Source organism: Pongo abelii, chromosome 2 (assembly GCF_028885655.2).
Source record: "Pongo abelii isolate AG06213 chromosome 2, NHGRI_mPonAbe1-v2.0_pri, whole genome shotgun sequence".
Lineage (NCBI taxonomy): Eukaryota > Metazoa > Chordata > Mammalia > Primates > Hominidae > Pongo > Pongo abelii.
Genome location: NC_085928.1, coordinates 142,136,782 through 142,163,879, shown reverse-complemented (window position 1 = coordinate 142,163,879; position 27,098 = coordinate 142,136,782). Strand labels below are relative to the sequence as shown.

The 27,098-nt window shown below is 39.5% G+C and overlaps 1 protein-coding gene across 3 annotated transcripts in view; it reads left to right on the top strand.

Moving 5' to 3' along the window:
• The window catches only part of ACAD11 (acyl-CoA dehydrogenase family member 11), a 112,754-nt gene that overhangs the window by 1,390 nt on the left and 84,266 nt on the right, over positions 1–27,098 (top strand). Inside the window, exons 1-5 of one of the 3 annotated variants that reach the window (XM_054550348.2) lie at positions 4,455–4,647; positions 14,907–15,006; positions 16,994–17,119; positions 17,663–17,824; positions 19,970–20,134. In XM_054550348.2, the coding sequence (XP_054406323.2) occupies positions 17,105–17,119; positions 17,663–17,824; positions 19,970–20,134 (342 nt within the window). In that variant the 5' untranslated portion in view covers positions 4,455–4,647; positions 14,907–15,006; positions 16,994–17,104. 3 annotated transcript variants of the gene reach the window in all.

Here is a 27,098-nt window from a genome sequence, read left to right as displayed (position 1 = left end):
GTTAAACCATAATCGTGTTCAAAAAATGAAATTAGTTGTGGTATAAAAATTGCTTCCAGAAATGTTGTATAAGCTTGGTTTAATAAATATATATGGAACTCTGGATCCCACAGAGAACACACATTCATTTCTAGGACACATGAAAAAGTTTATAAAAATTGAAAACACATAGGCCATGAAGGAAGTCTCAGAAACTCAAAAGAATCAATCTTTATATTTTGAAAATGTGTGTTTTGGCCAGGTGCAGTGACTCACACCTGTAATCCCAGCACTTTGGGAGGCCGAGGCACATGGATCACTTGAGGTCAGGAGTTCAAGACCAGCCTGGCCAACGTGGTGAAACCCCCATCTCTACTAAAGATACAAAAATTAGCCGGGCATGGTGGCATGTGCCTGTAGTGCCAGCTACTTGGGAGGCTGAGGCAGGAGAATCGCTTGAACCAGGAAAGGGAGGTTGCAGTGAGCCAAGATTGCACCATTACACTCCAGCCTAGGTGACAGAGTGAGACTCAAAAAAAAAAAAAAAAAAAGGAATATGTGTTTTTTAATGCCAAAAGTTTAACAGAAGATAGCTAACAAATACATGTTTATAAATTAATTGATTCATGGATTAAAGAGCCAATAATCTACACAGACAGTAAAAGACTATCAAAGTTCAGTGTACAGAAATCAATTGCATTTCTCTACTTTAGCAACAGTTAAAATGTAATTTTCAAAAACTTACAAGAGCATCAAAAATATAAATTACCTAAGTAAAAGATGTGCAATACCTTTGTAGAGAAATGATAAAACTTTTATTAGGACCTTAAAAAGAATTTTAAAAATTGAGAGATGCCATGTTGTTGAATAGGAATATTCAATATTGCAAACTTTTTTCTTCCAGTTGATCTATTGATTCAAAGCAATTACAATCAAAATCCTAATTTTTTTCTCTAATTTGAAAAAGTGCTCCTAAATTTTATGTGTAAGAGCGAAGGGCTAAGTATAGCAGAAACATTTTTAAAGAACGACAAGGTGGGAAATTTGAATTAAGATGGTATGATATTAGCACAGAGATAGACAGACCAATGAAATAGAACAGAGTACACAGAAAGACCCACATATTTATAGAAGTTTGATAAGTGACAGTGTTGGCACTGAGAGTCAGTGGGGGGGAAAGAAGAACTTTTCAAGAAGTTATACTGGAATAATTGTTATCTGTATGAAGAAATAGAAATTAGACTCTTTATCTCACACAGTTCCAGGTAGATAAAAGAACTGAATGTTAAAGGCAAAACTATAAATGTTTGGAAGATGTGTAAGTTATTTTTATGACTTTAGAGAAGAAAATCTTTTAAAGACAACAGCAGAAACCACAAAGGAAATGACTGATAAATTTTCATTAAAAGACTTCTTAAAGTGAAAAGACAAAAGAAAATATTTTCAGTGCATATAATGTTTAAAATATTCAGAATATAAATAACTATAATAGCTCACCAGAAAAATGGGTGAAAACTTGATGATGCTCAACTTTATTATACTGTAGTAATAAGGGAAATGCAAATTAAAAAAAACAACAACACAATGAGAAACCATTTCACACCACCAAATTGACTTCTTTTAAAAAATCTGACAATAGACCGGGCGCAGTGGCTCATGCCTGTAATCCCAGCACTTTGGGAGGCTGAGGCAGGTGGACCACCAGAGGTCAAGAGTTCGAGACCAGCCTGGCCAACACCGTGAAACCCCGTCTCTACTAAAAATACAAAATTAGCTGGTTGTGGTGGTGGGCACCTGTAAATCCCAGGCTGAGGCAGGAGAATTGCTTGAACCTGGGAGGCAGAGGCTTTAGTGAGCCGAGATCGCACCACTGCACTCCAGCCTGGGTGAGACAGAGGCAGACTCCGTCTCAAAAAAAAAAAAAAAATCTGACAATATCAAGCATTGGTCAGGATATGGGGCAACAGGGACTCATATAGGGGTGTGAATTAGTATGGCTGCTATTGAAAAATAACTCAACATGATCTTGTAAAAATGAAGTTGGGAAGATACACATGACCTATGACCTAGCAGTTCTACTCATAGATGTATACTCCTGAGACTTTTCTTGTACTAGAGTATAAGGAGATAATCTACAAAGATGTTCATTTTACTGTTTGTAATAGCAAAAATCCAGGAAAGAACACAATGTCTATAGATATAGAATGGATGAATAAATTGCAGTATATTCACATAATGGAGTACCATACCACAGTGAAAATGATTCAGCTACAGCTATACATAACACAGAATGAGAAACATGAAGAAATTAACAGTATATTGTATACAGAGATAAACTGTAAGGGAATGAGAAATATAAAATTCAGAATAGTAGTTACTCAAGGGGAGGGACATACAGGGTTTCAAAGACAGTAATTTTCTCCGGGTAGTGAAAATGGTGTTTGTGGCATTACTATTCCTCATGCCTTACCAATTTTGTAAATACTCTTTTTATCTGCAAGATTTACTTTTAAAATTTGCAAAAATTAAATCTTATTGGAAAGATAAAATATTTAGAATTAATCAATAATGAAAGTATTATATAGCTTGATACAACAAAACTTGTGATTTGCAGCTGAGTGCCTAATATGTATCTGGCACTGTCTCAACCACTGAGGATATAACAATAATCTTGCCTCCCTGGAACTTCCATTGTATTTGTAGAAGACAGACAGGAAAATCAATTTCTGAACTTTACAATGTAGAAGTTGATATGTAACGTGGAGGAAAAGAGAACAGGGAATGTTTGGGTGTGGGGCACGAAGACTTCCTTGAGCACACGGCATTCAGCAAAGACTTGAAGGGGGATGAAAATGTGAGCCATGTAAATATCCAGGAAAAGTGTTCCAGACAGAGGGGACTGCTAATGCCAAGGCCCTGGAAGGGGTATGTGCCCAGTGTGTTAAGGAAACACAGCCCAAATGCCTGAAGTAGTGTAAGCAAGGGTAACAAGGACCCTGTCAGGCAATATAGAGACTTTGGCTTTTACTTTGAATTGAGATGGGGAGAAACTTAAAACAGGCTTGAGCAGAGGAGAGAAGTAATCTTTTAAAAAAACAAACAAACAACAACAACAACAACAAAAAAACCAGAATCTCTGCTTCTTGTGTTGAGAGTTGACTGAAGAGGCCAAGGGCAGAAGCAAGGACACCAATGTATTACAGTGTTCCAGCAGGGAGATATTAGTGGCATAGACCAGCGTGGGAGTGTAGAATGGGTAAGAAGTGGTCATGGTGAGAGGTGACAGCGTGCTGGCAGTCCTCACAGCCCTTGCTTGCTCTGGGCGCCTCCTCTGCCTCGGCTCCTACTTTGGCGGCACTTGAGGAGCCCTTCAGCCCACCGCTGCACTGTGGGAGCCCCTTTCTGGGCTGGCCAAGGCCGGAGCCCACTCCCTCAGCTTGCAGGGAGGTGTAGAGGCAGAGGCGCGAGCGGGAACCGGGGCTGCGTGCGGCGCTTGCGGGCCAGCTGGAGTTCTGGGTGGGCGTGAGCTTGGCGGGCCCCGCACTCGGAGCTGCCGCACTCGGCCCTGCCGGCCCCGGGCAATGAGGGACTTAGCACTCGGGCCAGCGGCTGCGGAGGGTGTACTGGGTCCCCCAGCAGTGCCGGCCCACCGGCGCTGTGCTCGATTTCTCCCTGGGCCTTAGCTGCCTTCCCGCAGGGCAGGCCTCGGGACTGCAGCCCGCCATGCCTGAGCCTTCCCCCGCCTCCGTGGGCTCCTGTGCAGCCCAAGCCTCCCCGACGAGCGCCGCCCCCTGCTCCAGGGCACCCAGTCCCATCGACCACCCAAGGGCTGAGGAGTGCGAGCGCATGGCACCGGACTGGCAGGCAGCTCCACCTGCAGCCCCGGTGCGGGATCCACTAGGTGAAGCCAGCTGGGCTCCTGAGGCTCGTGGGGACCTGGAGAGTCTTTATGTCTTGCTCAGGGATTGTAAACACACCAATCAGCACCCTGTGTTTAGCTCAAGGTTTGTGAGTGCACCAATCTACACTCTGTATCTAGCTGCTCTGGTGGGGCCTTGGAGAACCTGTGTGTTGAAACTCTGTATCTAACTAATCTGATGGGGACGTGGAGAACCTTTGTATCTAGCTCAGGGATTGTAAACGCACCAATCAGCACCCTGTCAAAACAGGCCACTCAGCTCTACCAATCAGCAGGATGTAGATGGGGCCAAATAAGAGAATAAAAGTAGGCTGCCCGACCCAGCAGTGGCAACTCGCTCCGGTCCCCTTCCACACTGCGGAAGCTTTGTTCTTTCGCTCTTTGCAATGAATCTAGCTACTGCTCACTCTTTGGGTCCACGCTGCTTTTATGAGCTGTAACACTCACCGCGAGGGCCTGCAGCTTCACTCCTGAAGCCAGCCAGACCACGAGCCCATCAGGAGGAACAAACAACTCTAGAGACGCTGTCTTAAGAGCTGTAACACTCCCCGGGAAGGTCTGCAGCTTCACTCCTGAGCCAGCGAGACCACGAACCCACCAGAAGGAAGAAACTCCGAACACATCTGAACATCAGAAGGAACAAACTGCAGACGCACCACCTTAAGAGCTGTAACACTCACCGCGAGGGTCTGTGGTTTCATTCTTGAAGTCAGTGAGACCAAGAACCCACCAATTCCAGACACAATAGTGTAAGTATATAGTCACATGCTGCATAATGACTTTTTGGTCAATGACGGGCTGCATGTATGGCAGTGGTCCCATTAGATTATAATGCTGTGTTTTTACTGTACCTTTTCTATGTTTAAATATGTTTAGCTACACAAATGCTTATCATTATGTTACAATTAATTGCCTGCAGTATTCAGTACAGTCACATGCTGCACAACTTTATAGCCTAGGAGCAGCAGGCTGTACCATGGAGGTCAGGTGTGTCCTATCGGGTTCAAATCAGCCTACTTATGCTAACTCCAACCAGCCGAGAAGTTTCACAACGAATCAGTGCCAATTAAATGCTTAGGAATTCACGATTTATTGTGTGGCTTCCACACAACATATAACTCTATCCAACACACATAGGCATTCATAGAGAAGGGAAACACAGCAAGTAGCTTGGGAGACCAGCACACTGACTGAGAAAACCAGGTTTGGTTTTCCTCAGAATGCCCACTGACCCTGGTGGTGGGTAGCTGCTCTTTTCTCAGAGGGCTTACCACACCCAAAGGAAAGGAGGCCTCAGAGTTCTCATGGGCAGAGATTCTGCAGGCATCTCAGCCATGATTGGCTTTTACGGCTCTCCACAGACATTTCCATGTCCATTACCTTCAGCTGACTTTTGGCTTTACTTTTTTGTCAGGAGTCGGGGTGCCTGGCCACAGCAGATGCTATCTTATCACCTCAGTCCACCACACATACGCTTACTACTATGAGGGGTCAGTGATTTCACTGTAACCTGAGTCACTTGTCATAAGTGACTCCATTTTGAGACATTTATGATCATAAAACATAATTATATATCAGTGCATAGTAGGCTATACCATCTAGGTTTGTGTAAGTGCACTCTAGGATGTTTACACGTGACAAAAACCACTTAACATATTTTCCAGAACATATCCCTGTCATTAAGCAATGCATGACTGTATTTTGAAGGATTTACTAACTGATTAAATGTGGGCTAAGAAAGGAAGAGACGAAGATAATTTCATTTCTGCCTTGGTAACTGAAAGAATAGAGGAGTTATGAACTGAAATATAGGTGACTATAGAAAAGCAGATTTGAGGAGGGAATTTGAGGAACTCAGTTTTGGAGTGTTTCAAGATGCCTTTTAGACATCCAAGTAGATATGTATAGTAAGCAGTTGGTTATGTCTTGAGGTCGGGGCAGAGATCTGGACTAGACATATAAATTTGAGAGCCATCGACAAAAAGAAGATATTTAAAGACATGAGATCGAAGGTCTTACTTAGAAAATAGTTCACATAAAAAGGAGGAAAGGAGGTTTGGAGACTGAGTCCAAGGCACCCCAATATTAAGAAGTTGGCAAATTAAGAGAAACCTACAAAGGAGTCTGAGAAGAAGTGGCCAAAGAGGTGGGGGAAAACTATGGTTTGTATTAGTGATCTTGAAAAAGTAGTATTAATGGAAAGAAGGGAATGAAAGCTTGATTGAAATGGGTTTAAGAGGATAGGAGGAGGACGTGTAATCTCTTGAGGAGTTTTTCTATGAAAGGAAATAGAAATGTTTTAAGTAGAGGGGGAAGTGAGTTCAAGAGAAGGCTTTTTAAAAAATAACATCATATTCATATGCTGATGACAGTAATCTAGAAGAGATAATTTTGTGTAGGAGAGAGGCCTGGAAAGAAGTCCTTAAGAAGGCAGGAATCTAATATGCAAGAGAAGAGGTTGCCCTTAGAGAGAAATGTGCACGTCCTTCTGCAGACTTTGGAGGGAAGACAGAATATATGGGTACAGATTATTGTATGCAGTAGATACAGTAGTGTAAGCTTGTGGAAGTTCTCATCTGATTGCTCCTATTTGCTCATTGAAATAGGAACCTAGGTAATTAACTAGCTGAGAATGAAGATGGAGAAGAAAGTGTTTGAGGTTTGAGGAGAGAGAATTATGAAACAGCCATCCAAGAGAATGGGAGAATGAATGAGCTAAGGAAATATGATTGCCAGATGCGGTTCACTTTGAGGTTTGCTGAGGTCATGAATTTGAAGCAAGAATAGATATTTCAGTAGATATTACTAATGCTTTGTCCAGATCCTCTTGGATCCCTTTCTAGTGTTGCTGTACATGTCCTGCCTTTGTTGGTTTTTGCTTCCAATAGACAGCATCTATGGCTCTTTTTTTGGTAAACTGCCCTCAGGCTATTGGAGCACCCTTTGCTCTTACTGTTGTAGTACCCGAGATGGACCTTAACCAATAGTGATTCAGAAGTGTGAAATTTTCATTATCCTTGCTTCAGAGACATGTTTTGAACTTTGACACGGCAGAGTTCCCCCATTACCTTTACCCCCACCTACACACTGGTGAGATCAGGCTGAAGCTACCCTCTAAGGGACTTTGTGTTAGATCACACCCTTGCTTAGCTTTCTCCACTTTCTTGACCTGCTTCCCCAAATTTCTTATTAGTTCCCCAAACATTTCCTTAATAAGTCACTTGTATATAATTTTTTTTCTCATGATCTGTTTATTGGGAACCTAACATAAAACAGTAATTATGACTGTGTGTCTTTCTTCAGCTATGGCCAGTTATATCAGCGTAAGCAAAAAAAAAATGGATTTAACATGGATGGGAGTTTTGCCAAGCAAACACCATGAAGTGAGGAAAGGGCAAGTGAAGTATACTGAAGGTGTATTCAAGGTAGTGGTTATATAATTTACTATCAAATTTAACCTAGTTAAGGAAAGATGTATTAGTCTGTTCTCATGTTGCTAATAAAGACATACCCGAGACTGGGTAATTTATAAAGGAAAGAGGTTTAATGGACTCACAGTTCCACATGGCTGGCAAGTCCTCACAATCATGGCAGAAGACAAAGGAAGAGCAAAGGGATGTCTTACATGGAGTCAGTCAAGAGAGAATGTGTGCAGGGGAACTCTCCATTATAAAACCATCAGATTTCATGAGACTCATTCACCATCATGAGAACAGCACAGGAAAGACCCACCGCCATTATTCAATTACCTCCTACCAGGTCTCACCGATGACACATGGGAATTGGGAATTATGGGAGCCACAATTCAAGATAAGATTTGAGTGGGGACACAGCCAAACCATATCATTCCACCCCTGACCCTTCCCACACGTCATGTCCTCATATTTTAAAATGAATCATGCCTTCTGACAGTCCCCCAAAGTCTTATTTCAGCATTAACTCAAAAGTCCACAGTCCAAAGTCTCGTCTGAGACAAGGCAAGTCCCTTCTGCCTATGAGCCTGTAACTAGCAAGCTAGTTACTTCCTAGATACAATGGGGGTACAGGTATTAGGTAAATATACCTGTTCCAAATCAGAGAAATTGTCCAAAACAAGAGGGGCTACAGGCCCCATGCAAGTCGAAAATCCAATGGGACAGTCTTAAAGTTCTAAAATGATATCCTTTGACTCCATGTTCACATCCAGGTCACAGTGATGCAAGAGGTGGGCTCCCACAGTCTTGGGCAAAGGATATGGTCGGGGGATATGAGGTGAATGGCAGTATGATCAATGGATGGTAGGTCGAGTATTGATTGAAGGATTGTTGGAATTGAGGCACTAGCAGGAGTGAGTGGAAAGGTAGGAGGTTAGAGGTAGAAATGTTTAGAAACTAGGATTATTCAGTGCTTTTACTGTTGATATTGCTAAAGCGTAGGGTGTAACTCCTAGAATTACTGGCTGAGATAGTGTCAAGGAAAATATCACTGGTGGAGAAAAATTCAAGGAACTGATGGGCCTAAATGTTAAAAGGGACATCTGTGTAGATTTTGAAATCAGTAATTAAGACAGGAGTAGTGTTAATGAGAGTAATAGTGAATTATGCCAAGATCCTTAAGAAATGAGGGGAAATGATCTGAGAGTCAGTAGGTGACCGCAAGAAAAAGGGGTAGAGAGTGGCAGAGTCTCATGCCCTGAGATTCAAAGCTGAGGGAAGAATTTACACAGGAGGGAGAGCAAAGAGTCTGGAAGTGGCAATGAGTTTCAGGAAGGATACAGACTCCATCCAGGCTTACTAGAAGACTGATGTGGGAAAAACATCTACCACTTAAGAAGCCTACAAAGGAAATAGGATCCTCATGGAATATTCAGGTTTTAGTTAGAGCAAGGAGGTGAAGGGTCTGTTCAGAGAAGATATTGAAGCTGTATGGAATTGTGAAAGACTGTGAGTTCCAGGGGCACAGTGGAAGGATATCAGGAGTTGGCGGGGGCGGGGGAGTGGAAAAGATGTGGGAGAAAATAGGGAATGTGCAGAGCCTTATGGGAATTACAATGCAGTAAACAAGTATAAAAGGGGAATTTGGGACTTCTGGTATTGATGATATAAAGAGGGATAAAGAGCACAGTGAAACCAGTTCCGGTGGTCTCAAGGTAGCAGTGCTGTCAGTGATAGGAAATGGGAAGGGGTAGATATGTATTGGGGCTGGGGAGGGACTGTCTTACACTAAGTAGTCTGGACTCACTGTCTTTCTTATTTTTTTAGTGATGCCAATTTTAAAAGCCTTTGTCCTCTATCACGAATTGTACTTTCTACCTATTTATCATGTGGATAAAGTGCAACTGTATTTCCTTACCCTGTGTATATTCAGATATTCAAAATGTCTAATAATATATGAAATAGCAGCCCAAGTATGATTTTTTAAAAAAACTGTCACTAAACTGACTTCCTACAAATCAGAGTCCTTCAGATTTCATGACTGTGTGTTCATGTTCAGACTTCATGTTGAGTTTTGGTTGGCTTATTCTGTTTCTGTAGTCATGGTTCCAGAAGACACACCTCTAGAGGATGGGCAACCACTTCTAGGGAAGTCCCTAGCAAAGCACCTAGCATGGTGCTAGCTCTGGTACACTGTGATAACGGCAGGGTTTTTACCCTCTCCAGCTCTTTTGGCTGATGTTAAATTCTTTCTTCTCAGTAATGAGATTCTTGACCAGTCATTGATGACTCCATTGCACTTGTCAGGAGTCTTCTGTTTGACTTCATCTTTGATTCTGCTTTGCCGTCTCTCATTTTTCACTGTGGCCTATTGAATACATAGGATCTGAGCAACTTCTTACAAGAAACTCTGTTTCTCATTTTCCAGCTTTGTACTTCTATGCCTCTTGGATCAAATACTCTGTTTCCATGGGCAAACACTGGGTCATTTGTCTTTTAATCTTCTTTTTTCCTGATCTCTTATCAACAGCAAACACATTTGAGATGCTGTTGGCATCAATATAAAAAGTTATTTAAATCTGTGGAAATCCAAAGGGTTTAGGAGGAATGCCTGTGAGTTCACATTTACCGGGCTGGTTGTTATCCTTCATCATTGCTCACTCAATTTTGTAAACCTTAATGAGCAAACCTGAAAGGGGCCAGCCCCTCCACACCTGTGGGCATTTCTAGTCAGTCTGGACAAGAGACTGAGAAAAGAAGACACACAGACAAAGTATAGAGAAAGAAAAGTGGGCCCAGGGGACTGGCGCTCAGCATATGGAGGACCTTCACTGGCACCAGTCTCTGAGTTCCCTCAGTATTTATTAATTACTGTTTTCACTATCTCAGCAAGAGGAATGTGGCAGGAGAGCAGGGTGATAGTGGGGAGAAGGTCAGCAAGAAAACATGTGAGCAAAGGAATCTGTGTCACAAATAAGTTCAAGGGAAGGTACTGTGCCTAGATGTGCACGTAGGCCAGATTTATGCTTTTCTCCACCTAAACATCTCAGTAGAGTAAAGAGTAACAGAGCAGCATTGCTGCCAACATGTCTCGCCTCCCGCCACAGGGCGGCTTTTCTTCTATCCCAGAATTAAACAAATGTACAATTGGGGTTTATACCGAGACATTCAGTTCCCAGGGGCAGGCAGGAGACAGTGGCCTTCCTCTATCTCCACTGCAAGAGGCTTTCCTCTTTTACTAATCCTCCTCAGCACAGACCCCCCACGGGTGTCTGGCTGGGGGACAGTCAGGTCTTTCTCATTCCATGAGGCCATATTTCAGACTATCACATGGGGAGAAACCTTGGACAATACCTGGCTTTCCAGGGCAGAGGTCCCTGCGGCTTTCCGCAGTGCATTGTGCCCCTGGTTTATTGAGACTGGAGAATGGCGATGACTTTTACCAAGCATACTGCCTGTAAACATTTTGTTAACAAGGCACATCTTGCACAGCCCTAGATCCCTTAAACCTTGATTCCATATAATACATGTTTCTGTGAGCTCAAGATTGGGGCAAAGTTACAGATTAACAGCATCTCAGGGCAAAGCAATTGTTCGGGGTACAGGTCAAAATGGACTTTCTTATGTCTTCCCTTTCTACATAGACACAGTAACAGTCTGATCTCTCTTTTCCCTACACAAACAAAACTGGTTGTCAGAGTAGATAGTTGGTGAAGGTCTGAGTCTGCTTAGTGGTTTTATTAAACGCACTTGGTCAGAATAGTCATAATTCCACTAGTCATGATTTCCACCAAAGGAAAAGGAGTAAAATTAAAAAGCAGCAAATCCTGAATATTTTCAGATCTCTGCACAAGGGATAAGGTGGCTTCCTAGATATCCACAAACATAACTGATTACCTTATCAGGGCCTATGGTTTTTTTTTTTTTTTTTTTTCAATTCCTTTCTGTTAAATTCCTATAGTAATTTCTGAGTTTCTAAAGCTTAGAGATGCAGGTAGATACAACCTCTAGGATGATGCCATGAGTCTGAGACTTGTTAACCGTGATATAAATAAAGGGTTAAAAAACCTTTTCTCCTGCTCTATGGATAAATTTATTTAATTTTCTAGCTCTGTAATTCTGAAAACTTGGTAAAGGTGGCATATCAGATGTGTTTCCAGGCAACATTGCTATGGTAAAAATAACATCTAATTAGTAAACTGCATCTGAACTGGAAGGTCTGCAAATGAACTGTTTAAGTATCTGGTGGAAAGGCATAATTTTGGGCTTCCCTAAATGTAGAGGGTTCTTTCAACTAGTTATGTCCTTTGCTAGGGCCCTGGAAGCTGGTGCCAAAAGACTACTACTACAGATAATGGCTTCTGTAGGGCATGAGGCTTTACTATGATCTAAATGTTTGTGTCCCTCAAAAATTCATATGTTGAAATCCTTACTCCCAAGGTAATGATATTAAGAGGTGGGGGGTCTTTGGGAGATGATTGGATCATGAGTACAGTGACCTCAAGAATGGGATTAGTGTTATAAAAGAGACCCCAAAGAACTGCCTTGCCCCTTCTACCGTAAGAGGAAAGAGCAAGAATGTGCCATCTATAAGAAAGTGGGTCCTCACCAGACACTGAATCTGCTGGCGCCTTGATTTTTGACTTCCCAGGCCCCAAAATGTGAGAAATAAATGTCTGTTGTTTATAAGCTACCCAGTCTATGGTATTTCATAATAGCAGTCTGAATAGACTAGCAGCCTAAATAGACTAAGACTTCTAAATCAAGGTGGTACCCATACTCACCCATTTCCTGATCTCATTCCCTGTCACCTGAGCTGTCACCGAGGGGGAATGGGGGCATGGAGTAAACCCTGGACTGCTGCAAGGAGTCTGCTGAAGAAACTCATCTGATGCTGCCATGCCAACATCCTGTTTTTCCTGTCTGTTTATGCTTCTAAGGGAACCAACGCTATGGATGGCTTAGTAGGGTCTCGTGAGATTGTCTGTTTAAAGTTTTCTCTAACCAAGTAAGTGTCCATGGCTGCACACTTACATGCAAAGATTTTCTATTTGTTAATGGAGATTGGACACATCAAAAGTACCATCTCTTAGGTTATAGATCAACACATTTCTCTCAGCACCAAATATCTTGTCCAAGAACTAACCAATAGTTCTGACTATTGGTTCAATGATGATTCTTATATTGAGACCATCAATGGTTCCAGGCTATTTGGAGGCCTGATGGTTGGAGTGGTTAAATTTGGCAAGTACTGTATTGACAGTGTTGACAATGATCCTCCCATGCAAATGGGCTTCTGCAATTTTTTTTTGTCTTTGTTATAACCATTTTAGATACTTCCTCAAAAGAGAAACTTTTAACTGTTTTTGTGAAATTCATTAACATAACATTTAAAAATTTAACCGTTTTAAAGTGTGTAAGTCAGTTGTTTTCCATATATTCACAATGTTATACAACCATCACCACTATCTAGTTCTAAAACATTTCCATCACCCCCAAAGAAACCTCATACTTCCCAATTTTTTCCTCCCCCTATCCCTGGCTGCTACTAATCTACTGTCTGTCACTATGGATTTCCCTATTCTGGACATTTCATAGACATGAAATCACATAATATGTAGTCTTTTGTGACTAGCTACTTTCACTTAACATAATATTTTCAAGATTCATCCACGTTGTAGCATGGATCAGCATTTTATTCCTTTGTATTGCCAAACAATAATCCATTGTATAGATATACCACATTTTGTTTATCCTTTTGTCTGCAGATGGACATTTGAGCTGTTTCTAATTTTTGGCTGTTGTGAATTGTACTGCTGTGAACATTCATGTACAAGTTTTTGTGTTAATTTTATGTGTTCAGTTCTCTTGGATATATATGTAGAAGCAGACTTGCTGGGTCACTCTATCTTCAACAAGAAGCTTTTAGTTTTTCCTTTGTATTTCATTTGGGTCATTTACTATCATGAAAGACCAGTGCTTTATATAAGACTAGAGAACTGCCTCAACAAAAATGCATCCAATCAGATGTTTGGCATTTTTTAAAAAATGTGTTTGTCAGATTCATTGTTGCCAGATGCGGTGGCTTACGCCTGTAATCCCAGCACTTTGGGAGGCCCAGGCAGGCGGATCACAAGCCTCATCAAAAATGCATCCAATCAGATGTTTGGCATTTTTTTAAAAATGTGTTTGTAAGAATCGTCGTTGCCAGACACGGTGGCTCACGCCTGTAATCCCAGCACTTTGGGAGGCCCAGCCAGGCAGATCACAAGGTCAGGAGATCGAGACCACAGTGAAACCCCGTCTCTACTAAAAATACAAAAAATTAGCCGAGTGCGGTAGCGGGCACCTGTAGTCCCAGCTACTGGGGAGGCTGAGGCAGGAGATTGGTGTGAACCCGGGAGGCAGAGCTTGCAGTGAGCCGAGATCAGCCACTGCACTCCAGCATGGGCGACAGAGCGAGACTCCGTCTCAAAAAAAAAAAAAAAAAAAAAAAAAAAGATTCGTTGCAATTGATGGTTTGCAGCATCAAAGATAAATTGTTCTATATCAATAAAGACAGCACATCCTGTGGTGGTCCTATTTCCTGACCACTGGTGATTATCTCCACCTTCCTATGGTAAAAGGCACTCACGCAGGATTAGATGATACCAAAACCAGTGCTCCTTGATATGATTGCCAGGGAGGATGGGTCTGATTTATAGGAGACGTAGACACGGGCTGCTGCCAGACTCAATCTAGGCTCATGCTTGTTTTTTCCTGATGGAGGTTGGAGTCCTGGGAAGAAGCTTCAAAGATTTTTTTTTTTCTACTTTCTCCTATTACCTGTTAACCTTAAGGATTGATTCTTCTGTTTATTTAATTTAGGATCTCTCCTTTATACAGTTGGATTCTTCAAAAGTTGGGCGATTCTTAAATGCCCATATTATAAGTGAAAGAATAGACTGAATAGTTTTGGTAGCTGAAGTGTCTATCCTTAGTTTAGGTGAGAATTTCTGTTCATCTGGCAGGGAAAGTCAATGCCCTGGTGTCTGTGAGTTAGTTGGGCCAGCATTGCACTTCCCTGGGCCAGATGCTCACTGTGGGACCTCACTTCTCAGAACTCCCATTGTAGAGAGCTCTACCCACGCACTGGCCTTGTTGACACTTCTGAGGGTTATCTCTAAAGGCAGATGAGGGGGCATTAAGCCAGCTGTTCCTGCATCTTTTAATTCATTTTCTGACTGATAACTTACAATCTCTTCTCAGATTGTTTATTTACTTAGATCAGTCATTGTTTTACAAGTTTACTTAGATCAGTCATTGTTCTACAGGTACTCCTGATAAAACTTAGGATTTGCAGTCAGGATGTGGGGTCCTCTCTTCTACCTGTGTGAGTCACAGATTCTCCAGCTGCCAGTATGTTGCCATCTGCTTTAATATCATCTAGAAATTCATGTTGTGAGCTGCTGATAGCACCCCTCTTGATTTTCCAGCATTGAGATGAATTTATTTTCATTTGTTTCTTCTGATATTTCAGTAGGATTTGGGGATGACGGAAAACATATCTTTGTAATTGACCTTTTTTTTTTTTTTTTTTTTTTACTTTTATCTAGAGCAGGAAAGTCCAATCCAACCTTTTATCTCCAGAAGGGCTTTCAAACATATGTGCTCAGGAAAAAACCACCAGGTTCACTTCTTCCTAAAGCACATCAGGTATAGTATACAAATGTAATGATAAATTCTTTGGTGACAATGCTTTTAATACACACAAAGCCAATTTACTTTTAAAAGGCATCTTATGATTGCCAAATAATATAAAATGTATTTTATTTCTAATGAAAATTTCTCTTGAATTATATCTTTTTTTGTTTTAAAAAATGATTTGAGGTTGAAATGTAAGTCTATCTTTAGGCTATTAATCTTGAACAACACCCAGTTCTTTTGTGTATTTGATTTTCCTCTACATTGTTTGCTAGAAGTAAAATCAGCCAATGAATATTTTCAGTGCTACTCGTCTATAGATATTTTGTTTTGTTATATATTTAAATTATTATATGTAATAGTATCTACTCAGAATTATTTTAATATATTTGCTATGACAATCCTCTAATCTTGGTGATAAAAAGAAAGATTTGAATAAGTATTTTATAGTACTCTCTAAATATTAGACAGTGAGAATTATAAAAGATTTTTGTTAAAAACTAGGTTTTTCTGTCTTCAGAAAACAGGTATTATCTATGGATTTTTAGAGAACAGGAGGGGACAGAAATCAAAGCACTGGAGAACATTAAAAGCATTGTGCATATTTAGGGTATGGCCATAATCATGTACAGCAGATGCTTCCCAGGCCCAGGTCACTGGGGAAGGACAATTGTGGGGTAGGCTTAATACCACAGTAATAGAAAATGTAGATTCTATGGGACTTTCTTGGTCCCATATCATATTCCCAGAAACGTGAAGTAAGTTGGATGCTTAAGATAAAAAAAAGTTGGGTAACTTTTATTAAATATCAATATGGTATGGCTGAAGGAGAATCCCCACCCATGCCCCAATAAACAGCTTTATTTGTCTCTTTTCTTGATAACATCCCACCTGAACACACCAGAACAGGGCATAATGCTCTCAGCCCAAGTACAGCTGCCAAAGATCTGGAGTACTCTGTTTCAACACCCTTCTGTTTTCTCAACTCTGCATTGAAAAAAGCAATGCTCCAGCTCTGTGATCCACTTTTTGCTTCTCTAACCCTTTTGCCCTCTCCCCCTTACCCCCTCCCCCTCATTTCCCAACACCTGAGTGGTTAACACTTCTTTCCACAGCCCTTGGTACTGCTGGCTGCTCTCACCTTGAACATGGGTTTCATTACTTTCCTATTCCAGTTATTGCCGCAGCCCCTGCTTTACTTCCTGATGTCAAAATGAGCTGCATAGCTTCCCCTCCTTAGAATGGTCAGTCACCATTGCCTGAGTCTGGGGCCAGGTGACTACATGTAGATAAGCCATCCTTACTTGGCCTGCATCAACAGCTCTGCCCTTGGGTCCTGAGTGATAGCCTGTGCATCTGTCCTAATTAAGGAAGCCATTTTTTCCCCACTATCTTATTTGGGCTTCAGTTTGCTTCTAGCTGCCTACTTTCCTGCTAGTTATCTTGAGCTCCACAGCAGTCCCGAGTGCCAGGAATGATCCCCATGTCCCTGCCCTGGAAACACATGCCTCCCTTGCTCTCCACAAGGAGCGGGTACTTTTCCTTCCACCACCACTCACCTCTCACCCCCAGCTCTTTGTAGCTGACTGTGGCAGAGTGCTAGAATAGAGACTTACCTGAGCTTCCTTGGAAGACATGAAAGAGTGAGCAGGCAGCCAGGGAACTGCTGTGGAAAAAGGGATGTTTTATGATAAAATATGTGAAATATTGTGAACAGTAACTATTGCTTTCACATTATCAGAGCCAGGATTAAGTCTCATGCAGGTGCTCATCTTCTTATCCTAATCGAATTACATTTTTTAGTAGTGGTCTAATTTATAATCATAATGATTACACCAAGACTACTATTAGGGAAGTTATTACTATTATCCTCTGGAGTGTGTGTTGATACTGTTTTACAGTTGTTCTCTAGCCTTAAGGTTAGCTCATGAGTAGTTATTAAATTTAATTACAATTAAACCAGTTTCTCTGATTTTTAATGATTCATCATCCTATTTAGATTGATAGAGAATTTAAAGTCCAGAAAGCCTTGTTTTCAATTGGATTCCCCGTTCCCAAGCCTATACTGTACTGCAGTGATACTTCTGTCATTGGAACAGAATTTTACATAATGGAACATGTGCAGGTAAATTAACACTTAATCTTATTTTGTTGCTTTTACTTTTAATTATGAAGTTAATTAAGATGTTTTATTATGATACTTAATAAATGATATAGTTTGTTATTTAACATTTTAGGTAATTAGATTGCTTTGCAAAGCCTTACAATTTTGTTCAAATTTGAGCACTTAAAAAGGGAGGGATGGAATAGACAAGAAACAAATTTAGTAATTAAGGGGTATTGACTTATTCTTAAATTTTCCTCTAGGTGTCAGTAAAGAGCTATCTGTAATGGCAGTAACCAAATTGTCCATAAGGTAGCAGGGAAAACAGACTCCACATAGGTCAAGCCATTAAGAACAATAAATTCAAAATGTGTTTTAAATTTTTTCTGTAAAATAGTTGAGAGTAGTTTTGATGTTTGTATTCATGTTGGCATATCCTTTTATTTTCCCTTTGGCATGTATACTCTAATATTAAATATGTTTCACAAATGAATGTTTTTCTAGTATATTCTACAAAGTATTGATTACACACATTTAAATAATCTGTTGTAATCACTTCCATAGGGTCGAATCTTTCGTGATTTAACAATTCCTGGAGTTAGCCCAGCAGAACGTTCAGCCTTATATGTGGCCATTGTAGAAACATTGGCTCAGTTACATTCCTTGAATATACAGTCATTGCAGCTGGAAGGATATGGTATAGGTGCTGGGTACTGCAAAAGACAGGTAATGCATCCACATTAATAGCTATTTTTTTCAAGTTCTTGTAAATAATATACCTTATTAGTCAACAAAAAAAGCTATTATTGTATAATTTTCTGAAGCTTGGCTATGACTTTTAACATTGTCCTTCAGAATGACTAGTTTTTAGTATAAAATTATCTTATGTTTTTATATTAGGTTTTGTTCAGCAAAATCTTCTGTTTTAGACTCTTAATTTTCCAATACTTTAACTATACAGTTTTTTCTTCTTCTTATTATTATTATTTTATTTATTTATTTATTTTGAGACGGAGTCTCACTCTGTTGCCCAGGCTGGAGTGCAGTGGTGCAATCTCTGCTCACTGCAAGCTCCGCCTCCCAGGTTCACGCCATTCTCCTGCCTCAGCCTCCCGAGCAGCTGGGACTACAGGCTCCCGCCATCACGCCCTGCTAATTTTTTGTATTTTTAGTAGACATGGGGTTTCACTGTGTTAGCCAGGATGGTCTCAATCTCCTGACCTCGTGATCCACCCGCCTCAGCCTCCCAAAGTGCTGGGATTACAGGCATGAGCCACCGTGCCCGGCCTACAGTTTTTTCTTTCTAAATTGGACTAGCAGACATTTACTAAGCTTGACTGTGTGTTTAATACCCGCTGAGTACTGTGTTAAATATCAAGAAAAATATACAATAGGTTCTTCCCCATAGGAACTTGTCATTTTTGAGAGACTGTACATGCATGTCATACATGAAACCTGAAAATGGTATAAAAGTGTGTAAAATCTAGTAGTACATTGTTTGATACTCATCATGATTCAAAGGGTGGAAGTTGGGATGCCCTTGCTTATGTAGAGAAAGCTTCCTGGGAGAGAGATCTTATAATGATTATTTAAGGAAAGATAAAATTTAGAGTGATGGGGATCATTTTAAATTAAAGGAAAGCAATACTAGATATATATGGGGCTGCTTTCCTTTGTAAGCATATCATTTTGTGGGGGTTAAGGAAGATAAAAGGGAACTAAAGTTTAGAGAGTACTCACTATAATGCTAGGTCCTACATGGCAGAGTGAGTTGTCGACCTCTCTTTTTTGATCTTTACAACAACTCTAAGATACAGGTATTATTACTCCCATTTTGCAGATGAAGGGAGGCTTGCATCAATCAAGTAATACACAAGTAAGTGGCTTAGATATAATTTAAACCCAGGTTGATATGACTAGATAAGACCAAGTAAAGATCTTTGCTCTATTGCACTAAATTTAGCAAAGATACCTTGGGAAATGGAGATAAAAAAGCAAATAAACAATATGGTCCCACCTGTTGGAGGACTTTACCAGTAAGTTGATTTGTTTGCATTCAGTTCTAAGAACAATAAAAGATATTTACACTATTCATACCTGTAATATATTTAGAAAATTCTATGGGTAATAAGAAAGAGTATTGAAATGAAAAGTAGGCCGGGCGCGGTGGCTGAAGCTTGTAATCCCAGGACTTTGGAAGGCCAAGGCAGGTGGATCACGAAGTCAGGAGTTCGAGACCAGCTTGACCAATAAGGTGAAACTCCGTCTCTACTAAAAATACAAAAATTAGCCGGGTGTGGTGGTATGCACCTGTAATCCCAGCTACTTAGGAGGCTGAGGCAGGAGAATCACTTGAACCTGGGAGGTGTAGGTTGCACTCCAGCCTGGGCAACAGAGCGAGACTCTGTCAAAAAAATAAATAAATAAATAAATGTCTTCTTTTTTCTTCTAGTCCCCATATTCCCTTTTTCAGGGGTTACTTATTTCTCGTGACCCTTTCCAGAAATTATCTATGCCTATATATTTGTGTGTGTGTGTGTGTGTGTGCGTGTGTGTGTTTGTATGCATTCTTTTTTTTTCTTCTACAAAGTAGTTGCTGAATAAAGACTAGAACCCATATCTCTTGATCCCTAGGCCAGTATTTTTCTCCTGATAAAAAGCTAGGTAAGTAAAATGGAACTATATGGAAAAGAGACTTAAATGTTTAAGGTTTAGGCTGATTTGAGTGTTTTAGGATGACACGAGTATCACCAGCATGGGTCTTAAGTATTTAGGAGTAAAACAGCATTTGAATTTTGTTTTAATTTTAGAATTGCTAGATCCTACATTGCAGTTTCAGCTTTACCATTTTTCTTATTTATATGTCTTTAGGTATCAACCTGGACAAAGCAGTATCAAGCTGCAGCTCATCAGGACATCCCTGCCATGCAACAGCTATCGGAGTGGCTAATGAAGAACTTGCCCGATAATGACAATGAAGAGAATTTGATTCATGGAGATTTCAGACTAGATAACATAATTTTCCACCCTAAAGAGGTACAGTTAGCTATGTTTACAATTAATTGAGTAGGTCTGTTTTGTGACACAGTACTAAGTAAATGCTCCCCCCAGAGCACTGAGGGAGCCCAGCCCACTCCCTGTTCCCCTACAGCTCAGGACTGTCGTCACCACTCAAAATTTTTAGAAAGAAGTCCTGCAGATTTTCCAGCATAAGTTAGCTGCCTACCTTTAAGACTGGTTCTAATCCCAAGTGGTATCTGGTTTACTGCTTAAAAGGATTTGGGAATTTTACATGCATGATGCTGTTTTCTTCAAATAAGTTTTAATCTACTAGTTACAATATTTAGCTTATCCATGTTCTTTTTTTTCTGGTTCAGTTATACTTCTTTGGGGTTTTTAGCCCTATTTCATGAAGAATTTATTATTTGTTTATTATAAACTCTGAGAATAGAGAATTCCAAAAGCTTCTTGAGGCTTCAAAAGAATTACATGAGATTAATATAACCTTGCTCTGTGTAAATGTGCACACTGTATTCTTTATAAAGAGTATAAACAAAGGAAAGCTGTAATCCTCCACTGAGCACCTACAATGAGGCCTAGGATTACAGTATAGTGGGAATGAATCCTGCTTCTGAGAGGAGGATTTTCTGGGTTCATTAGTTTCTCAGAATGCTAAGATGTTTTAGGGCAGGAAGAGCTAGTGGCACTGATGAATTCTGAATTCTAACCTTGTTAATTATCTACCCTGAGATTAGAAATATTAAATATGCTAATTTATAATCTAGAAAATTATAAAAGCATATGCCTTAAAACATAGCAGGATCTGGCCTGTATTTGATCTGTGTCATTTAATTAATATTTTAGTCGAGTCTATATAATATTGAGTCTCATAGTAGATAACAAATTAGAACCCACTAGACTTGGAGTTCCTTTAAAACAATGACTATATCTTATTCTTCTTTATATTACAGGTGCTTATATGATTCTGAATGAATCTATGTTGAAGGGATTAATTTTAGTTAATTATTCACTAAGCAACTATTTCCATCTCATAAATTTATGCTTAACTTTCATTCCCTAGCAGTGTGAACTTAAAGCAAGTTATTCAGTCTCTCTCTGTGCCTCTGTTTTTAACTTTTTGTTTTGAAATAATTAGAGTCCCACAAAAAGTTGTAAAAGTATTATAGTACAGAGAAGTCCTGTGTATCCATCATCCAAATTCTGCAAAATGGATATTATACAACTATGGTACATTATCAAAGCCAGGAAATTGACATTGTGTACCTTTTAAAATTGAAAAAAAAAATTCTGAGTTGCTGGGCAGCTAAAATGAAACAGTCAATATGGAGCAACTAGCTGGTACCTGTCACATCAATGATGCTCAATTTATTTCAGGTACCCTCATTTTTCCATTTTTTCCCCTTCATTTTTCTCTCTGACTTTTCTAAGACTACTTGTCAAGCTTCTTCAGAAAAATATTAGGGTATAAGTAAATCCTTCATAATATGTACTAAAACCTAAACAGTGGTTGTAGGGGATGGAATTATAGGAGACATAATTGTACATTTCTGTAATGTTTAGGGTTTGATGTTGTTTGGTTTTTATTTTTAAAACAACAGCATGTTTTATTTTTGTCATCAGAAAACACAACAATTAAGAAAGAAGAAAAAACAATTTTAAATGACAAACCTTCCAGGAATGTGTGGGGTAAGCCAGTAAAAGAAACTACAGGATATGGCAAAACGAAATTATTTTCTGTTACTTATTTACAAAGTGTTTAAAGCATGTTTGAGCAAGTATTTCAGTAGCACAATATGCTCACTGCAATGTTGAAAAGAAATCCAGTTTTCCTGGAAAATGTTGATTTTCCAAATATAAATTTTACCAGTAGAGAAATGTTTAAGATCTTGGAGTTTAATGTAAAATCTGCATATTGTCATTTCAACTTGAAAAATATATTTAATTAGAAACATCCATTGGAACTTGTCAACTTCAGTGATCTAGAAATTGAAACCCCTTATTTTTGACCTCACCCTCTTTACCTTCTGTTCTTTTATTTCTCTGCATCTTCCCTGAGACACTGCAAATTTGATTGCTGTTAATTTAGAATCCATAAGCCCTTCATGACTTCACTTGACTTCTTATCCTACATAAGCCACATGGTCATAATCAGTCATCTCAAAAACTACCTTTAGTATTGATTTCATTAATAATTTTTTGACTGTATATGTATGCAAGTAATATAAGAATTATAAAGTGTCCTGACCTTAGGTTACTTATTATTCTAGACTCTTCCCACCCTGACTTTATATCATCATCATCATTATTATTATTATTTTACTTTTTATTTTTTCTAATAACCCTACAGGGGATGTCCATCACCCCTTGACTTTAACCAGTTTCTAGCTCTAAACTTGAATCCTCATATTTTTGCTGCAGAATAAAGTCGTGAAGTAAGGTTAATTGGATCTGGGACATTTTTATGCCACATGGTTTTATCTAGGCTGTAACTTCATCTCTTAGTAAAATCTGTGACATTTAAAAAATGGCTTTTCTAAATCTTTTCCCTTCTCAAACTCTCACATCTCTCGTCCCATCTCAGCTCCCACTCTCAGCATGTGGTCTTGTCTTCTACCTGACTCATCTTTGTCCTTTCAGTCATTTTCCAGCATAGCCTGCTTTCTAGGAATTACACCATGACCCTCAAAGTTCTCTTTATATTGTTGAAGACATTTTCGTCCGCTACGCAATATCACCTGTATGCAGATTGATGGGTGATATTTTTCTGTAGCTTCATTGCTAAGAAAAGTTGTCCCTCTTGAGCAGCTGGTTTGTTTTTGACCTGCATACACCATAAAGATAGTGACTGACCATGCTTCACACTTTATTTTACCTGCTATAAAATTCAAAGCAAATTTTAATACCCACACTAACAACTATGCATGTCCTATCACATTCAATTATGTGTAATAACCTTACCCCTAGCTTCATCTTTTCATTACAAATTCTATTATTTTCTTCCCTGCCTTCTTCATCTACTCTTTGTTCTGTTGGATTGTATGTATTTTTTGTTTGTTTTGAATGCCAATACACATACACATTAATAAAATTCAATGGCGTAAAAAATATACATAAAATGAATCTATAAAGAAGATAATTTAAAAAACTAAAAGCTTTCTGTTGTGCTGAGGTTTCAGAAAAACTGTCAAAAATAATTTTACTAATAAGTTCCTTAGTAGCAGTAAGACGAACTAGTAAATGCCCAGATCAACCACTAAAAGTTATGTTGAGCTTTTAATAACTCTCAACACAAACAGGCATCGACAGGATTCTAATTAGCTATTGCTAATTAATTTGTGCTAATTTATGCAATTTGATGAGCCATCAGCTTTTCTCACTGGCTGTTGTTTTATAGCTTTGTGTTTTTACCCCAAAAATGGTTCAGATATTCTGAAAAGTAACTCCAGAGAAGTTTCCCAATTGTATTAAAAAAGAAAAGTAATCATTTATAGCATAAGTAAGTGCCTCATCTTTACTTTGGATGTTAAAAGCATAGATAACAAATAGAATGATGTAAGAGAAAAATGCATCCATCCTCTTCAGTAGTTTCACAAATCTAGCTAGTATAGTAATTTATAATACTTATAATATTATAAATTTATAGTATAATATAACCGCAATAGAAGCTCTTGTAAACTCATAGAGAAGGGAGTGATCAACTTTTTTCCACCGTAACAATGGCAAAGTTTTGATTGCCTGGCTATATATGCCAGGCTCTGAACATATTCATCAAATAAATACATATTGGCCATCTGTTGTGTGCCAGGTTCTTTGCTAGAAACTGATAAATGAACTATACGTGCTACCTGCCTATTTAATCTTCAAACTAACCCTGTGTAAGAGGTGTATATTATGGCTGAGAAAATTGAGGATTAGAGAGGTTAACTAACTTGTCCAGAGTTATACAGCCAGCAAATGGTAGAGCTAGGGTCTGAATACAGGCCTGTCTGATTCCAAAGCCCACATTTCCACACAAGGCTACAATAATGTGTGTAAGTTTGCCAGAGGAGCAAGGGAGTGCAAGCACACACCGTTATATGGAGGCATGAAACCCAGTAACTCATATTACCGAAACGGGGTCTGCAGTTTCATGTAGCTTGGATAACTTGCCTAGAGTATTGCTGCAGCTGCCTCACTGCCCCCCACCATAGTATACTGACATCACAGTAGCCAGAGTGACCCTCTTAAAATACATATCATGTCATATCACTCCTATATATAGAACCCTCCAGTGAAGGTTCCCCTCTCTGCACCTCATCCATCCTGCCTTAATCCCTTAAAGTAACCACAGCCATTGCTATTAGTTTGGTGCAATACCTTTTCAACTTTGAGTATTCATTTATAATATTTTTCTTTTTTTAATTTTTATTTTATATATGTATATATTTTTTATTATACTTTAAGTTCTAGGGTACATGTGCACAACATGCAGGTTTGTTACATATATATACATGTGCCATGTTGGTATGCTGCACCCGTTAACTTGTCATTTACATTAGGTATATCTCCTGATGCTATCCCTCCCCATCCCCCCAACCCCACAACAGGCCCCAGTGGGTGATGTTCCCCTTCCTGTGTCCAAGTGTTCTCATTGTTCAATTCCCACCTATGAGAAAACGCGGTGTTTGGTTTTTTGTCCTTGCGATAGTTTGCTGAGAATGATGGTTTTCAGCTTCATCCATGTCCCCACAAAGGACATGAACTCATCATTTTTTATGGCTGCATAGTATTCCATGGTGTATATGTGCCACATTTTCTTAATCCAGTCTATCATTATTGGATATTTGGGTTGGTTCCAAGTCTTTGCTATTGTGAGTAGTGCCGCAATAAACATACATATGCATGTGTCTTTATAGCAGCATGATTTATAGTCCTTTGGGTATATACCCAGTAATGAGATGGCTTGGTCAAATGGTATTTCTAGTTCTAGATCCCTGAGGAATCGCCACACTGACTTCCAGAATGGTTGAACTAGTTTACAGTCCCACCAACAGTGTAAAAGTGTTCTTATTTCTCCACATCCTCTCCAGCATCTGTTGTTTCCTGACTTTTTAATGATCGCCATTCTAACTGGTGTGAGATGGTATCTCATTGTGGTTTTGATTTGCATTTCTCTGATGGCCAGTGATGATGAGCATTTTTTCATGTGTCTTTTGGCTGCATAAATGTCTTCTTTTGAGAAGTGTCTGTTCATATCCTTTGCCCACTTGTTGATGGGGTTATTTGTTTTTTTCTTGTAAATTTGTTGGAGTTCATTGTAGATTCTGGATATTAGCCCTTTGTCAGATGAGTAGATTGCAAAACTTTTCTCCCATTCTGTAGGTTGCCTGTTCACTCTGATGGTAGTTTCTTTTGCTGTGCAGAAGCTGTTTAGTTTAATTAGATCCCATTTGTCAATTTTGGCTTTTGTTGCCATTGCTTTTGGTGGTTTAGACATGAAGTCCTTTCCCATGCCTATGTCCTGAATGGTATTGCCTAGGTTTTCTTCTAGGGTTTTTATGGTTTTAGGTCTAACATGTAAGTCTTTAATCCATCTTGAATTAATTTTTGTATAAGGTGTAAGGAAGGGATCCAGTTTCAGCTTTCTACATATGGCTAGCTAGTTTTCCCAGCACCATTTGTTAAATAGGGAATCCTTTCCCCATTTCTTGTTTTTGTCAGGTTTGTCAAAGATCAGATAGTTGTAGATGTGTGGTATTATTTCTGAGGGCTCTGTTCTGTTCCATTGGTCTATATCTCTGTTTTGGTACCAGTACCATGCTGTTTTGGTTACTGTAGACTTGTAGGAGCTGGTGCCATTCCTTCTGAAACTATTCCCATCAACAGAAAAAGAGGGAATCCTCCCTAACTCATTTTATGAGGCCAGCATCATCCTGATACCAAAGCCAGGCAGAGACACAACAAAAAAAGAGAATTTGAGACCAATATCCCTGATGAACATCGATGCAAAAATCCTCAATAAAATACTGGCGAACTGAATCCAGCAGCACATCAAAATGCTTATCCACCATGATCAAGTGGGCTTCATCCCTGGGATGCAAGCCTGGTTCAACATATGCAAATCAATAAATGTAATCCAGCATATAAACAGAACCAAAGACAAAAACCACATGATTATCTCAATAGATGCAGAAAAGGCCTTTGACAAAATTCAACAATGCTTCATGCTAAAAACTCTCAATAAATTAGGTATTGATGGGATGTATCTCAAAATAATGAGAGCTATTTATGACAAACCCACAGCCACTATCATACTGAATGGGAAAAACTGGAAGCATTCCCTTTGAAAACTGGCACAAGACAGGGATGCCCTATCTCACCACTCCTATTCAACATAGTGTTGGAAGTTCTGGCCAGGCAATCAGGCAGGAGAAAGAAATAAAGAGTATTCAATTAGGAAAAGAGGAAGTCAAATTGTCCCTGTTTGCAGATGACATGACTGTATATCTAGAAAACACTGTTGTCTCAGCTCAAAATCTCCTTAAGGTGATAAGCAACTTCAGCAAAGTCTCAGGATACAAAATCAATGTGCAAAAATCGCAAGCATTCATATACACCAATAACAGACAGCCAAATCATGAGTGAACTCCCATTCACAATTGCTTCAAAGAGAAACACTTAGGAATCCAACTTACAAGGGATGTGAAGGACCTCTTCAAGGAGAGCTACAAACCACTGCTCAATGAAATAAAAGAGGACACAAACAAATGGAAGAGCATTCCATGCTCATGGATAGGCAGAATCAATATTGTGAAAATGGCCATACTGCCCAAGGTAATTTATAGATTCAATGCCATCCCCATCAAGCTACCAATGACTTTCTTCACCGAATTGGAAAAAACTACTTTAAAGTTCATATGGAACCAAAAAAGAGCCCGCATTGCCAAGTCAATCCTAAGCCAAAAGAACAAAGCTGGAGGCATCACGCTACCTGACTTCA